Source organism: Myxocyprinus asiaticus, chromosome 1, assembly GCF_019703515.2.
Source record: "Myxocyprinus asiaticus isolate MX2 ecotype Aquarium Trade chromosome 1, UBuf_Myxa_2, whole genome shotgun sequence".
NCBI classification, from domain to species: Eukaryota; Metazoa; Chordata; class Actinopteri; order Cypriniformes; family Catostomidae; genus Myxocyprinus; species Myxocyprinus asiaticus.
The window spans coordinates 21,708,127-21,723,791 of record NC_059344.1 but is presented as its reverse complement, the minus strand read 5'-3'; the positions used below and the strand labels follow the sequence as shown (position 1 = coordinate 21,723,791).

Below are 15,665 nucleotides of genomic sequence, written 5' to 3'. Positions count from 1 at the left end.
GCAAATGAAAGTTTAACATCTTGGCATTAATAATATACATTAAGTAATCATATTGATTAGATGTATTCATTTGTCAGGACCTAGAACATCAGTGGCGTTCTTAAGTTAGTGTTTGAGTGAAAGAGTTATTATTTGTGTTTTCTTCTATAGGGTACCTTGTTCTCTAATGGAGCTCCAATGTCAGTGTAAGTAGAGTTGAGGTGATTCTGCATTGTTCTGATCACAGCACTGACAAGCCCCGTCTCATCTGTACTGTTCACCTGACCATGAGACCAGCAGTCCACACCTACTTTATAACACAATAACAACAATTACAAGCAATACACAATGATATTACAGGGCTACAGTATTATACATGTAGCAACCCCGAGATGGTCTAGGGATGTAAAGGGTGTAACAATAAATGTATAAAAATAAAAAATGTAAAAGTGCCATGGTAAATGACAACCAACATTGAAGATGTGGTGGAATAAAAAGTGGTGTAGTATGTACAGTGTGCAAAGTGAAACACTGTGATAAGTGAAAAGGTGTTGAGTAATACGTATATACAATGTTAAAAGAAACAAAAATTAAACAGAAACACACAGAGTGGAAAGGGACATGTGATTCAAAAGAAAGTAAAAAAACAACAACAACTGGAGCTCATGTTTAAGCTCTCAAACTTATTATTAAAAAGTATTAACCCTGTAAAGCCTGACATATGAAATAATGGTTTAAAAAATTGCCTTTTTTGAATGGAACTGTACTGAACCTACAGACAAAATATTACAAAAGTTTTTAAATATATATTTGATAAATCAAAAAGAAAAATCTCAATCTCAGAGCTCAAGCCCAGTCTGGTGCTCAAGCCCCTCCGTCATGAATCCATTTACCCTAATGCATTCCAGGCATTCTTTATGGATCATTAAACTTGTATAACAGATTTATGGAACCGTACTATATGTGTTGCGCTGTGTATAGATACTGTAACAAACACTACCACACCCAATTATGATGAGAGGAAAGTGAAGCAGTGTTACTGACTCTGAGAGGAGAGAGAACAATCCCTCCACTTGCTGAAGAGCTCTTTACTGAAGCCCAGCAAATAGAAAAGCTTGTGAAGCACTGTCTGTTCAACAACAAAGATGACAAAAAGACTTAACCATGTACTTATATTTCCACAAAATAACCACAATAACCATCCAATAGGAAAAGACCCTCAGCATCACTCTCTCAAACAAACATGCTGTTACCTGCACAACATACTCATGTGTGTATCTCTCCACACTGAGCTGCTCTCTGCAGATGGTCATGCCCCTGCTAGAGGTCGCCCATCAAAGTCTGTCTGACAGTGAGCAGAATAGGCCAGGACACTGGACTGAGAGAGACAGGGGTGTGTAAAAGTGTTACAGACATCATATAGCAAAACAGATCCAAAAAAACACATTTCTATCTCAAGAGTTGTCATGGGGATTACTTTACACAACACAATCATGCACCTGGCAGCAAACTGGATACTTTGCTCACAGCCTCATTTACTGCTGATAATAATCTCACTGTCTCCCAGTCTGAGAGTGTAGGACTTTCTCTTGGAATCCAGGTCTTGATCCAGACTGCTCTTTGAGATCTCAGACCGTTAGAAATTTGGGGCATTTGATAGTTGATTGCAGTTTTACTCATAGACCAATGAGCAGAGTTGTATTGATCAATGGGTGAGGAGACAATTTTGATTGATCTCTGAACTTTGTCAAAGATGCACTTCCCCCAAAAACAAGGAAACCATGACAACAGTAGAAGGCAATACAAACACAATGCAGGTAAGCCATCATCTGTAAGTCCATATGAAAGACAAAAAGAAACATTTACTCCCATCTTCTCCCATTTTATTTATGCAAAGTAACAAGACCATAACATTATAAACAAGATACTTACATTACTGTTTGTGTGCCTTGATAAGTTCTAATGTCACAAGTTACCATTTCAGATTTTCCTCATCATTTTTTTCTAAACAAAAGCAATAATTACAGAATTAACCTTGAATACAAAATTAATTCAAAGAGAAGTACAGAGCAATTTACTTTAGAATAAGGCAAAAAGAAAAAAATAATTTTCTGATTACACAGATAGATGTTAATTCAGTGGATTTCTCACCAGCACAGCATCAGTCCTTTACCCTATATCTAGATAGCCCTGAAATATTGTATCATACCTGCTTATGCTTTCCAGCTCTGTTTCATTGCGGTGTTCCTCTTTTAAGCTGAATGAACAGATACTTCTCAGGATGTAAAGAAACTGACTGACCACTGTCAGTGCAACCTTTGAAGTGCTAATAGCACATTCACCTCTTTTGGTTTAAGTTGAACTAGTGACACATTGCTTCCATTCAAGATACCTTCTCCAGCTGTAGCATTTGTCATGGAATCTCCAAGTCTTTTTAGATCTTTCTAAAATATAAAAATTTCTTGTCAGCATACAGGTAGATTATCTTTCTACATTACAGAATCCATCCAGCTTCAAAAATGTATTCTTGATGTAAATTTTTACAAAAGAATGAATCTCACCAGTCACATTTTACCCTCTAATAATAATAATAATAATAATTACTCAGTAATAACCTAAAGAATCAGAAGTCTATTTTAGTCTATTTTTAATTTTTAATTATTTGTTTTCCTCTTTACAGCAAGAGAATAAGAATGAGTTTTTTTGTGTGTGTGTATGTGTGTGTCTGTGTGTGTATTATTGTAAAAATCAATTGGGGTGAAAACAAGTCTTAATGTCATGGAAACAGTCATAATTCAAAAATCCTTTCAGCAAAACAACTTATTTCTTTGTTTTGCAGTGAAATATTACATGTTCTTGACAGCTTTTGTTAAGATTCACCCAAATAGCACTCTATGTAGAAAACTGAAACACTGCATTTAAAACAACAGATAAAAAGCACACGCGGACTAAAAGTGCAAATCATTTTAATCTTTGTGAATTTTCCAGCTGGTTTAGCAAATATATACAGTGAAATTCATCCTACTACAATCAATTCTATGATAGCTTCTCTTTTTATTGCAATCACCATTCAGCAAATGAAAGTTTAACATCTTGGCATTAATAATATACATTAAGTAAAAAAACAACCATCAAAATGGTAAAAGAAGAAGTGAAATGAGAGTTCGTAAGAGCAGCTGAAAACATAGCACAAACATAGTGCTGAGATATGGCACTATGACAAATCGTCTGTTGATTATTCACTGAGCCAGGAATTTGGAAGTAAGACATCTGTATTTTTCAAGATATTGAAAGACATTTTCAAGTCATTGTGATAATATAGTGATGCCATTCAGGTTGGTGGTGCAAACAGAGGTGAGAGTGAAACCTCAGGCACCGAGAGGGATTGTCTTTACAGAGAGGCTAGCCACTTCCAGATAGTCCACTCTCTCTCTCTCTTTCACACACACACACACACACACACACACACACACACACACACACACACACCAGTTTTTTATTATGTTATTGCCACAGTTGCCATGCACTACAATATACATAGCGAGGGTGAGTTCTACATCTATGTTAAAACTTTTGTGCAAGTGTTTGGCCCTACGTGCAAGCACATAAACAGTCACGTACTGTCTAGTGATTTACAGGAAGTTCAATCAAAGGCACTTCTTAGGAACACACACAAGAAAATATGTGGCCTGTAGCATTATGAGGTAAACTCACCTGTATATACACGCACAACCATGTCTTAAGAAATAAAAAAGCAAATCAAAATAAAATCATTCTTAGCATGTCCGATTTGAGAATATGAACTTTGTGGCAAAGGAATTTCCTAAGCCAACTGGGGAAGATTCTCTGTGCAAATGATTTTTTTTTTCTTCTCACATACAACACTTTCAATAAGTGCACCCCCCCCCCCCACACACACACAAACGCTTGTCAAATATTTTGGCAAAGTTTTTTTCAATACTTTTTCTCATGTCTTGTCTTTTCTCAAGTAAGGAAAACTTAAAGTAATGCATTAATTAAAGTAAGGCACCAAGCCAGCACAAGAAGCAAACATGGTGATGTGCTGAAAGGGAGGGAAGCAAGGAGAGAGAGAACAATGTAGGGACAGAAAATGAAGAGAGAGCAGAAAGAATGGTTTAAATAAGAGCAGCTCATGTCAGCATGGGCACATCATCTTCAGAGGTTGTGTCATCAGAGAGAGGGATCAACAGCACTTCATCTTCTGAGGAAGAGGAAAAAGAGGGGGAAGCAGAGAGAGGAAGAGAGGTAGGGGACGGGGAGGGTCTGAAACGGAAGATACGCCTCCCCAGCAAGTGGAAGAGAGATGCCTGGGAGGGGCTACTAGGTGGCACAGTTATGGGTGGGGTCTGTTGTGTTTCCGGGGAACTGATAGACTGGACAGGGGATGGAGCCTCTGCTTGCTGCTGTTGCAGATCTGTCTGATGGGATAAACACAGTTTCTGAGGCAAGGGCTGACTGGCAACTTCTGCAGCCACTGAGGAAACTCCAGGACTTGACTGGCTGGGCACAGAGGCAGAAGTAGGAGCCTCTGTCTGTTGCGAGACAGAGGCTGTGGTCTGTGTCGGCCTGGGGACAGGCCGGGGAATTAAGCCCCACCTTCGCAGGCGACGGATAGCTCTGCGGACAAACCGCGGCCTGCGTCTTCGCCGTGGTGAGGAAGCATTGTCTTGCCTGAGAAGCTGTAGTATTCCTCTCAGAGAGAGTGAGACAGTCTAAAATGTAGAATCAAATTGTGTAAACAAAACATCCATTCAATAGAAGCACCACAAATAAGGGAAAAAATTATTAGTTTATAATACAGGTAATTTATACTAGTCATAGCAGCAACAACAACAAAAAAAACACAATTAAATATACTCTCAGACTTTTTGAATTAGACCCTTCTGAATATTGGCTTACTGATATTAAACTTTTTGAGAACACTTACTTCATTTGGGTTCTCAGTAGGGAAGTCTTCCACTGGTGGAATGATGCCCTGAGCAATCAGCTGACCATAGGAGGGCGGGGCCTGCTGCTGGATCATTTCTGCCTCCTGCCTATTGATTGGTGCGAACATGCTGAGGAAAAAAGGGTTTATAAAAATGCAGACAAGGCAGACCATTTAAAATGTATATACAGTTGAAGTCAGAAGTTTACATACACTTTAGCCAAATACTTTAAAACTCAGTTTTTCACAATTCCTGACATTTAATCGCAGAAAACATTCTCTGTCTTAGGTCAGTTAGAATCACTACTTTATTTTAAGAATGTGAAATGTCAGAATAATAGAAGAGAAAATTATTTATTTCAGCTTTTATTTCTTTCATCACATTCCCAGTGGGTCAGAAGTTTACATACACTTTGTTAGTAATTGGTAGCATTGCCTTTAAATTGTTTAATTTGGAATGTTTTGGGTAGTCTTCCACAAGCTTCTCAACAGTAAGTTGCTTGAATTTTGGCCCATTCCTCCAGACAGAACTGGTGTAACTGAATCAGGTTTGTAGGCCTCCTTGCTCGCACATGCTTTTTCAGTTCTGCCCACAAATTTTCTATCGGATTGAGGTCAGGGGTTTGTGATGGCCACTCCAATACCTGGACTTTGTTGTCCTTAAGCCATTTTGCCACAACTTTGGAGGTATGCTTGGGGTCATTGTCCATTTGGAAGACCCATTTGCGACCGAGCTTTAACTTCCTGGCTGATGTCTTGAGATGTTGCTTCAATATATCCACATCATTTTCCTTCCTCATGATGCCATCTATTTTGTGATGTGCACCAGTCCCTCCTGCAGCAAAGCACCCCCTCAACATGATGCTGCCACCCCCATGCTTCACGGCTGGGATGGTGTTCTTCGGCTTGCAAGCCTCACCCTTTTTCCTCCAAACATAACGATGGTCATTATGGCCAAACAGTTCAATTTGTGTTTCATCACACCAGAGGAGATTTCTCCAGAAAGTAAGATCTTTTTCCCCATGTGCACTTGCAAACTGTAGTCTGGCTTTTTTATGGTGGTTTTGGAGCAGTGGCTTCTTCCTTCCTGAGCAGCCTTTCAGGTTATGTCGATATTGGACTCGTTTTACTGTGGATATAGATACTTGTCTACCTGTTTCCTCCAGCATCTTCACAAGGTCCTTTGCTGTTGATCTGGGATTGATTTGCACTTTTCGCACCAAACTACGTTCATCTCTAAGAGACATAATGCGTCTCCTTCCTGAGCGTATGATGACTGCATGGTCCCATGGTGTTTATACTTGCATACTATTGTTTGTACAGATAAATGTGTTACCTTCAGGCCTTTGAAAATTGCTCCCAAGGATGAACCAGACTTGTGGTGGTCCACAATTTTTTCCTGAGGTCTTGGCTGATTTCTTTTGATTTTCCCATGATGTCAAGCAAAGAGGCACTGAGTTTGAAGGTTGGCCTTAAAATACATCCACAGGTAAACCTCCAATTGATTCCAGTTAGCCAATTAGCCTATCAGAATCTAATTGGCTAATTGCCTAAAGGCTTGACATCATTTTCTGGAATTTTCCAAGCTGTTTAAAGGCAGAGTTAACTTAGTGCATGCAATCTGTCTGTAAACAATTGTACTTCGCACAAAGCAGATGTCCTAAATGACTTGCCAAAACTATCGGTTGCCAATATGAAATCTGTGGAGTGGTTAAAAAATTAGTTTTAATGACTTCAACCTAAGTGTATGTAAACTTCTGACTTCAACTGTATCACATAATGACTGATCTTAATCAAAAATTAGAGATTGTGGTTAAACCGTATTTTCCAGAAATAAAGTCACATCTGGTCAAAATAGTGTTATTGATTTAAAAAAAAAAAAAAACATAAATTACACCTGTGTATAAGTCACACTTATAGACTGACAGCGGTTGCTTGAGGTAGGCTTCAAGATCTAGGAGCAGCCGACTTCCCTTCAGCCAATCAGCATTTCAAGTCGCACCGTGAAGATTACCTCAAGATCTACATATCGTATCACATAGTTTTAGGCTCGATTTAATCAGGAGCATCTGCTGCTTTTAATATTTTGTTTATGTTCATAAAAAAAAAAAAAATGCAACAAAAACGTCTGTTTATGACATACGTAACTATGTGCATGCACATTCAACTAGACATATTTTAGTCTAGGAGTGAAACTATTTGCTTGTTTTATTGTATTCATTTTTATTTTTATAATTTTTTTTATCCCCTTTTCTCCCAATTTGGAATGCCCAATTCCCACTACTTAGTAGGTCCTCGTGGTGGCGCGCAGTTGCCACAGTCAATCCACGCATCGTATCACGTGGCTTGTTGTGTATGACACTGCGGAGTCTCCGCATGTGGAGGCTCATGCTACCCTCCGCGATCCACACACAAATTACCACACGCACCATTGAGAGCGAGAACCACTACTCGCGACCACGAGGAGGTTACCCCATGTGACTCTACCCTCCCTAGCAACCAGGCCAATTTGGTAGCTTAGGAGACCTGGCTAGAGTCACTCAGCACACCCTGGATTCAAACTCGCAACTCCAGGTGTGGTAGTCAGTGTTAATACTCGCTGAGCTACCCAGGCCCCCGTTTTATTGTATTCATTAACGTTAACAACATTTCTGAAATTTGCAACAATATTTTCAATGCACTAATTGTCTGGCTCACTTTCTGAAAGTTTTTACAAGGGGTGTGATGAAGGGTCATTTTGTGGTGATGTGAGGAATTGTGAAAAAGTTCTTTAGAGTACCAGTAATCCTGTTTGTTAACACAATAATGTTATGGTGGACAAAATCTACACTGAATAGGCTACTTCAAATGCTACTACCATTTCTATGACCGATGTTTTCACCTGTTTGTGTGTAAGCACATGGGCACCTGCAGGATTTTATCTGAGGGCACGCGCAGAAATCTGCCTATTACAACCTTATATCTGGGGGGTCCAGGGGCATGGTCCCTCGGGAGATTTTTATTTTTTTTTATTTTTGCAAAAACAACACCAAAGCATTAAATTCTGGTGATTTTGAGAGAAGCATTGTTTTTTCTCTCGAGTACGAGTAGCGTACATGTAACTATTAGCTAAAGCATTTCTTCCTGTAACCATTCAGAACAAACACACTGTCGCGCTAAAAAAGCAAAACGCCCCACAATGAATAGAGTGGAACGCAGGTGGCTCGAGGCGCGTTTTTATCAGTTGAAGAAGTTCTTTTTAAACTAACACTAAAAATGCAGCACTCCCATGAGAGATGCTAAAAACCCTGTGAAACGTGGCACAGTTGTCAAAAGACATCCATCTATCGAATGTTTATGTTGAAAACGATTGAAAGAGCACGAGCGGATGCAAAAAACACATTGGGTTTGAACAGCCCCTTGTTCACATGACAGCACTAGCTGAAGTTTCTCAAAGTTACTTCTCAAAAAGACAGCCTTTATTTCAGTTGATATGTAGGAAAATTTCAACTGTATGCAGCGCTGTTTGTAAATATCCCGATACTTTTTTACTGTGTGAGAAACCGCTCCAAATGATTCAGTGAGAGAGCACTCCGAACGAATTGTACTGAATCACGAATCAATTCAGAGTGTTTTGCAAGCCCGTTTGGCTAATTACCTGCAAAAGAATTCAAAAGAATTATTCATTCTCCAACAGAAATACGGGACACACTTCATGACTGATTAAATATTCGGAGAGTAACTGTTTCTCAGGTCATTCGCAGCGCTCATGGTACACACAGTGCGTACAGCTGCATGCACCACTGTGTAAGCATATGTGTTTTTGTGTGAGGTGTGATTGACCAGCCGACATCAATTACTTATAAATTATATACAGTAAATAAGTCACTTAGGACTGTTTCAGGACCTTTCAGATGACAAATTTTTTTTTACATATTCCATAAAATACGGTAATATTTTTATTTGTAAATTTCTAATACTAAACAAGGAAAGCTGAACACTCCAAACTTATGTGAGATTGTTTAATCTTGAAATTGAAATGTATTAGTCAGCATTGGTTTAACTGGGTTTACCTGTACTCTCGAGTGCGCAGTGAATATAGCTTGCAGGTGCAGCCCATTGCAATGACAAGCAGCAGTCCGCAAACTAAGCTTCCAACAGTAGCCGCTGTGATGACCTTTCTTGGCAGGGTCACAGTGCAGTTTAACTCATCTGTGCCGTCCTTACAGTCCATCTGTCCGTCACAGCGCCAGCTCTCAAATACACACCTATTCAAGCAATTTTAGATAAACAAAAAAACACAACCAATCAGTGAACAGAAAGCAATAAAACATACATAAACCCATTATATAAACACACACACCTGTCACTGTCGCAGTGAAACGTCCCAGGTTGGCAGATGGTGCATTCTCTCTCATCACTACCATCTGCACAGTTGAGCTGGTAGTTGCAACGCTCATGGATGGAGAAGCAGTTTGGTCTGCCCTGCTGGTGACCTGCTTTCTGCATCCCGCCCATCCCACAGGGGAAGTGTCCAGCTGGGCAGACCCCGCACCCTTCCTCATCCAGGCCCGTTTCAGGACAGTCCCAGTGCCCGTTGCAACGCTGCTTCAGGCTGTAACAGCCTCCCTCTGATCCCCAACAAAGTCCCTCCCATGGAAGGCAGTAATCCCTAATGCGATAGGTCGCATTAAAGCCCCGCCCATCCGATGCAGGCAGCGTATGGTAGATCAGGGAAAGCAAGCCGGTGCGGGATTCCACCTCAACTGCTTTGTTATTGGACACGTAGTTGATCTGTAACGGTCAATGTTGGGGTCGTCACTTGCAGGCCCAGATTCAAAAATGCTGAAATTAGTTTTTGCACACAATCACAAACGGTAAACTCTTACCCTTTACTCACCGATTTAATGATGTTGCCTGTTCCATGGGGCTGGTCTGTGATTATGATTGTGTCTCCAGGACCCAGATCCAGTTGCTGGAGCTCTAGTTTAAGTGGTCGCGAGTCTCGGGGGTCAACCGTCCACACGCACTCCAACAGGTGTCCTGTTAGAACAGGAGGGGTGAATGACCCATAAAATGCATCCAAGTAACCCCCACATGGCCCTCCTTGGGGCACCAGGTGAAAGTCAGGTTCTTTAGGTGGTGGCACATCTGTATTGGTTAATGGAATAGCCATGGTGGTAGTTTCTATGGGAGGGAGGGGATTTATATAGTCTATGTGAGGTTCAGGGGTGATGTCATCGCATCCATCCTCGTCAGAACCAAGCTCATCACCCTCACCAAGGCATTCGACCTGCCCGTTACACCGCCATGACGCTGGGAGACAGCGTTCACTGTAACATTCAAACTCACCTGGAAAACAGGGACCTGAGTCTGGTGAAGGGGAGAAAGAAATAGAAAGACAGAAAAATGGTTAAAGACAGATAGATTGAGAAAAAGAGACCAAGATATAAACACGATTTAACAATTTAGCCAAAATAAAATCTTGTGTCATTCAAAGGGATAGTTCACCCAAAAATGTAAATTCTCTCATCTTTTAATCATCCTCATGCCATCCCAGATGTGCATGGCTTTCTTTCTTCTGCAGAACAGAAATTATGATTATTAGAAGAATATTTCAGCTCTGTAGGTCCAAACAATGCAAGTGAATGGGTGCCAAAATTTTGACGCTCCAAAAAGCACATATAGCCATCATAAAAGTAATCCATAAGACTCTAGTGATTAAATCCATGTCTTCAGAAGTAATATCAGATCAATATATAAGTCCTTTTTTGCTAGAAATTCTTCTCCCTGCCCAGTAGCGGGCGATATGCACAAAGAATGTGAATCACCAAAAACACAAGAAGAATGTGAAAGTTAAAGAGGAGACTGATGGGAGGAGAATTCATGGTATAAAAGGACATAAATATTGATCTGTTTCTCATCCAGACGTCATATCACTTCTTAAGACATTGATTTAACCACTGGAGTCATATGGATTACTTTTATGCTGATTTATGTACTTTTTGGAACTTCAAAATTTTGGCACCCATTCACTTGCATTGTATGGACCAAAAGAGCAGAGTAATTCACATCTGGGATGCCATTAAGGTGAGTAAATGATGAGAGAATTTTCATTTTTGGGTGAACTATTCCTTTAAGGACATTTTTATTAAATGGTGATTTTACAGTCTTCCAGGGGAAAGTGCTCAGAACCCCTTAAATGTGTTCCAATGTACCTTTAATATATGAAAGACGGAACCCTGATACTGGGTAAAAATGGGGGAGGAAGTGGTGCGTCACTGTTATGTTTCCCCCCGCCATCTCAAATGGTTCTGGCAACTGGGAACCACAGAATTTATTGGGCCTGCCAGTGAGAGGGGCCACAGACACCCATTCTCGCCCACACCTCATGTTAAACTGGGAAAAACTTCAAAAGAGTGGAAGGGAAAGGAAATGACAGGTAATTGAAAAAGAGACTTTACAATCTAAGCATCAAAGCAATCTATCACCCTGTTAACGGCAATCTTATTTTCACAAATTCACACATTTTACATCTACACACACAATACTGGTTAACACACTGGTATTACACTCAACAACAGCTTACTTTCACATTCCACACTTAACAATGGCTTACTTTCCCATTTCACACTTAACAATGGCTTACTTTCCCATTTCACACTTAACAATGGCTTACTTTCACATTCCACAAGTTAAAATGTCTGCAGTACAGATTCTTTATGGTGTATTATTTATTTATTTATTTTTCACAAAAATCCACAAAAGAGAAGACTCTTGGTACCTAATGATGACACGCTCCCCAACTTTCGAGGTTATCAGCCAACTGCAATTGAGTGGACGGGAAGACCAGGCATGGTGGGCAGAGTTATGAATCTCTCCTTGTCTGGGTAGAAGTATTTTGGGTGAATGAACACAATGAGCTGAAACAGACAGGACAAAGCAGATAGAAAGCAAGCATAATGAAATCACTATTCTTGATGACTAATCCAATCAGGAGCATCTTGTTTAGTAATGGTGACATTAGATGTGGTTCAAAAAAAGGTGACTGTTCAAACTGAAAAAAAAAAAGTACACACACACACATACACACAGAAAGAGCACAGAGGCCCTGTCCCACATGGCACACTTGATCTGGACTTGCGGCCTTGCAATGGCTGTTGCATCCATGTCTTTTAAGTCCATAAGATGACCCATTTGTCATTTGAAGTTTCAGAAAGGTGCTCACTGGCACCCCCTTTGTGGCCGCTATGCTCCATCAATGTGCTCTTCGGCCAAGCCCACACTCAGTTTGTTTGCATGCAAACAATTATAGTTATCGGTTATAATCGAGCTACTGCAGGCTTTTGCATAGTCAAGCTACAGTCTTCATTTGTCTGTCCAAGTATACAAGACAGAATATGTGATCAAATAACTGAAGGACCTCACTCAAAGGAGTGCTTGTTATAAGGAATGACATAAAATATTGATACCTCGATTATTGATCGGCACCTTATTTTCTTAAGTTTTGGAAGCATCGACATATTAACATCTGCCGACATTTAAATTAGAAGCCTAATTTGTGTGCTTTCTGTTTCACTGTCAGTTGGCCTTCTGTTTAACGTAGTCTAGCGTAACAGCTTTATGGGACCACAAGGGGGTGATATAACAATTACTGTACTTAATACTGAAGGGCGTGTTGATGCGGTGCAGGTGGCAGTCCAGATTTTTGAATCTAGTCCATACACACAAAAGTTACAAATGTTTTTATATTTTGATAAGACTGAACGAAGTGATGTTGAGGAGTTTGCAGGTTAGTGTATGAAACTGGTGTAACTGTGCAAACTAAACAATTAGAAATGGCGAAGTTTATTATGCAGTTTTTCTGCCTTGAATAGGTTTGATTCAAGTTCTCAAACCACAAAAAGACAAATATAACTGAACATAGATTGTGCAGGCTATATGAAAAATACATATACATACAGTACATCATCTACTGATGGCTAGAGCAAATAATCTATGGCCTTTGATAATGATTTGGCCGGAATACCTCATTCAGGCATTTCGCCCCGCATTACGTCAAAAAAATGTGGACTTGGAGGAGAACCGCAAGGGTTTATGGTGCCATTTGGGACAGGGTCATAGTGTTGAACTCTCCCTTACCGTTACTGAAGGCCAGCTCCAGAGTGCAGGGAACTGTGGGTGAAAGAAATGCAAAAATTTAGCATATAAAAGATTAGGCCTGCTAAATGTGACTCATTGTCATCCATTATATAGCATAGATAAATGACTGTAGGAATGACAACAGTCAGGGTGTGGATCAACACTTTAACGTAATCAACCTTTGGTGCGGCTGGCCTTGCTTGACCCTACAGCCACCTTATGTAACCTCTGGTTCAGGCAAGTTTCCTATTTCAATCTGCCACTGACATCTAATAATACAGTTTCAACTATCTTACGGGGATGTCTCACCTGTTAAAACTAAAAGACCTAAGATGCAAAGGCTGTGGGAAAGACACATTCTAACAAGCCAATGAGTGTCGTTGGCTCATAAAACACAAATTAAAACACAATTCAAGCAACAAACAGGGACGGTAGATCCATCAGCTCGCCACAAATAGAAGCGCCATCATCACCGATGTGTCTTGTTGGACGTTTTTATCTGTGAAGGCAAAAAGAAACATGTAAACTACCATTTCAAACAAAATAAACACTCACAGAGACAACTGAAACTCAGTGTGCGCTACCTTTGGTGTACAAACACCGATTAAGTCAGAACTCGGTGGCATGAGCTCGAAAACCATCAACATGTGAATTCGGTATCAAAACAGTACCGTCATAAACGGTTTATATTTCCCAAGCAGGACGTCATGTTCAAGGCTGATGCTGAACAGCCTCCTGTCTCGCTCTCTTCCCAACAACAGTGACGTCACTCGGTGTTTGGCTGAGCTGCAGCTCACTGTATTTATATACGAAAAAGCCGAAGCCATTCAGTGACATTTCGTACTTATACTAAGAAAATATTTTAAGATCATTTCTTTAGGCGTCAACCTATAAAAGTTAGTAATAGCGTCTAAACTGACGCATTGTTCGGAAAGTTTCATTTTCGACTTGACTAGCCTCTCTCTCTCTCTAACTCTCTCTCTCTCTCTCTCTCTCTAACTCTCTCTCTCTCTGTCTCTCTAACTCTCTCCCTCTTTCTCTCTCTCTCTTTCTCTCGTCTGACTTCAGCCATTTAACGCTAGCTGTCTTCCTGCAAGTCAGATGACTTTCTTTGTTTCATAATATTAAACAAATAAGACCCGATGTCACAGTTTAAACTAGTAATATTAACTGGACTATTTCGTGTTGACGCAGTGTTTAGGGACTTCATCTTTACCATACCTTTTCTCCGTCTTTCTTGTTGACATTCGTGCCAGTCCACTTCCGTAATGTCTGTGTGTCATGCGGGAGACAAGACACCACCCGTGTACGTTTCAGTGACGCAATACGCGCCGCCTTTTGTATGTAATGTTCACGTTGTACCACTAGATGTCCTCATTTAGCACTTTATCCTCAATTTTGGCATGAACGTTTAACCAGTTGGCAGGGTATTTAAAGGGATAGTTCACCCCAAAATAGAAAATTCTCTCATCATTTAAAAGTCATACACATCTGGGATGGCATGAGGGTGAGTAAATAATGAGACAATTTTCATTTTTGTGTGAACTATCCCTTTAATATAAATAAGGAGGATGTTGTTCAGTGTTGCTCAGAAATATCCCTTGTTTTTAATGATTAGGATTTTTGTAGTTTGTGAACATTCTGATATCCTGTTGTGGGATAATCTTTGATATTTGGAAAAGCGGTCCACCTAAACAGATATCAGATTCTTATGTATATCACAAGCAAGTTGCTGATCTATCTTCATTTACATTTAATATCAAGTGGCATAACCATCATGTAAAAGGAATTTTTTTTTTACATATATAAATACTTTTTCTTAGGGTTACTCAATTTGGCCTAAACAAAATGTGCCTTTTCATAAAAATGTCAAAATATCTTATGTGACGTCACACAGAGTCATGGGTGTCACAAGGGTTCCTCTTTGTTTTGTGTTTTTTATTTGTTTTCTGTCACATGACAACATGTATTTTACACCACCTGACTTTGGTGGTCAAAAGTTTTTCAAATATTAATACAATTTAAAAAATATTTTTTTATTTATTTAAGAAGCAAAAATTAAATATGATTCAGAAATTAATTATGCCAACATTTCTTTTTTCAGGACTTTCAGCTTTTAATGAGAGTTTTCTTTTAATTGTCTCAGGACAGCTACATCACTTAAAGGAATATTTCAGGTTAACTACAAGTTAAGATTAATCGACAGAATTTGTCATAATTTATTACCACAAAAATTTTTTTTTTTTTTTTTTTTTTATTAAAGCAAAAATCTAGGTTACAGTGAGGCACTATCAATGGAAGTGAATGGGGGTCAGTCTGTAAACATTAAATCTCACTGTTACAAAAGTATAGCCACAAGACATAAACAATATGCATGTCAACAGGACTTTAATGTAATAAAATTGCTTACTAACCCTTTCTGTGTAAAGTTATAGCCAATTTGACACTTCGTTGCCATGACAACGTAACACTGAGACGTAACTATGAAACCCCAACGTGACTGTAAAAATGACGATTCAAGCAACTTTACAGCTCAAATAATATACAAATTTTAACATAAGAATTAATGCTTTTATAAAATTATAAGCTTCACATTTCTGCCTTTAAACCCTCCAAA

General features: G+C 39.5%; 1 protein-coding gene across 3 annotated transcripts; it reads right to left on the bottom strand.

Moving 5' to 3' along the window:
- Positions 1-2,928: 2,928 nt before the first annotated feature.
- Positions 2,929-14,365, bottom strand: LOC127443045 (low-density lipoprotein receptor-related protein 10-like). 3 transcript variants are annotated; one of them, XM_051701526.1, is made up of 10 exons: positions 14,270-14,365; positions 13,358-13,547; positions 13,049-13,081; positions 11,691-11,829; positions 11,125-11,315; positions 9,807-10,279; positions 9,270-9,700; positions 8,980-9,174; positions 4,928-5,057; positions 2,929-4,712 (listed from the first exon to the last, which is right to left on the bottom strand). In XM_051701526.1, exons 2-10 carry the CDS (start codon positions 13,404-13,406, stop codon positions 4,131-4,133), a joined length of 2,223 nt encoding a protein of 740 aa, XP_051557486.1. In that variant the 5' UTR covers positions 13,407-13,547; positions 14,270-14,365; the 3' UTR covers positions 2,929-4,130. The 3 variants fall into 3 exon arrangements, with proteins under 3 accessions (XP_051557486.1, XP_051557501.1, XP_051557493.1); XM_051701541.1 differs by having other exon boundaries at positions 13,473-13,547; positions 14,270-14,291; XM_051701533.1 differs by lacking the exon at positions 14,270-14,365 and adding an exon at positions 13,633-13,985.
- Between the last annotated feature and the right edge of the window lie 1,300 nt (positions 14,366-15,665).

Bases quoted from the DNA above. Each gene is read 5' to 3' on its own strand.
- LOC127443045 (XM_051701526.1), bottom strand. From the start codon at position 13,406: ATGTGTCTTTCCCACAGCCTTTGCATCTTAGGTCTTTTAGTTTTAACA. The intron at 13,082-13,357 runs GTGAGACATCCC...TTTCACCCACAG, and splicing joins AGGTCTTTTAGTTTTAACAG to TTCCCTGCACTCTGGAGCTG. The intron at 9,175-9,269 runs GTGTGTGTGTTT...TTGCTTGAATAG, and splicing joins TTTCACTGCGACAGTGACAG to GTGTGTATTTGAGAGCTGGC.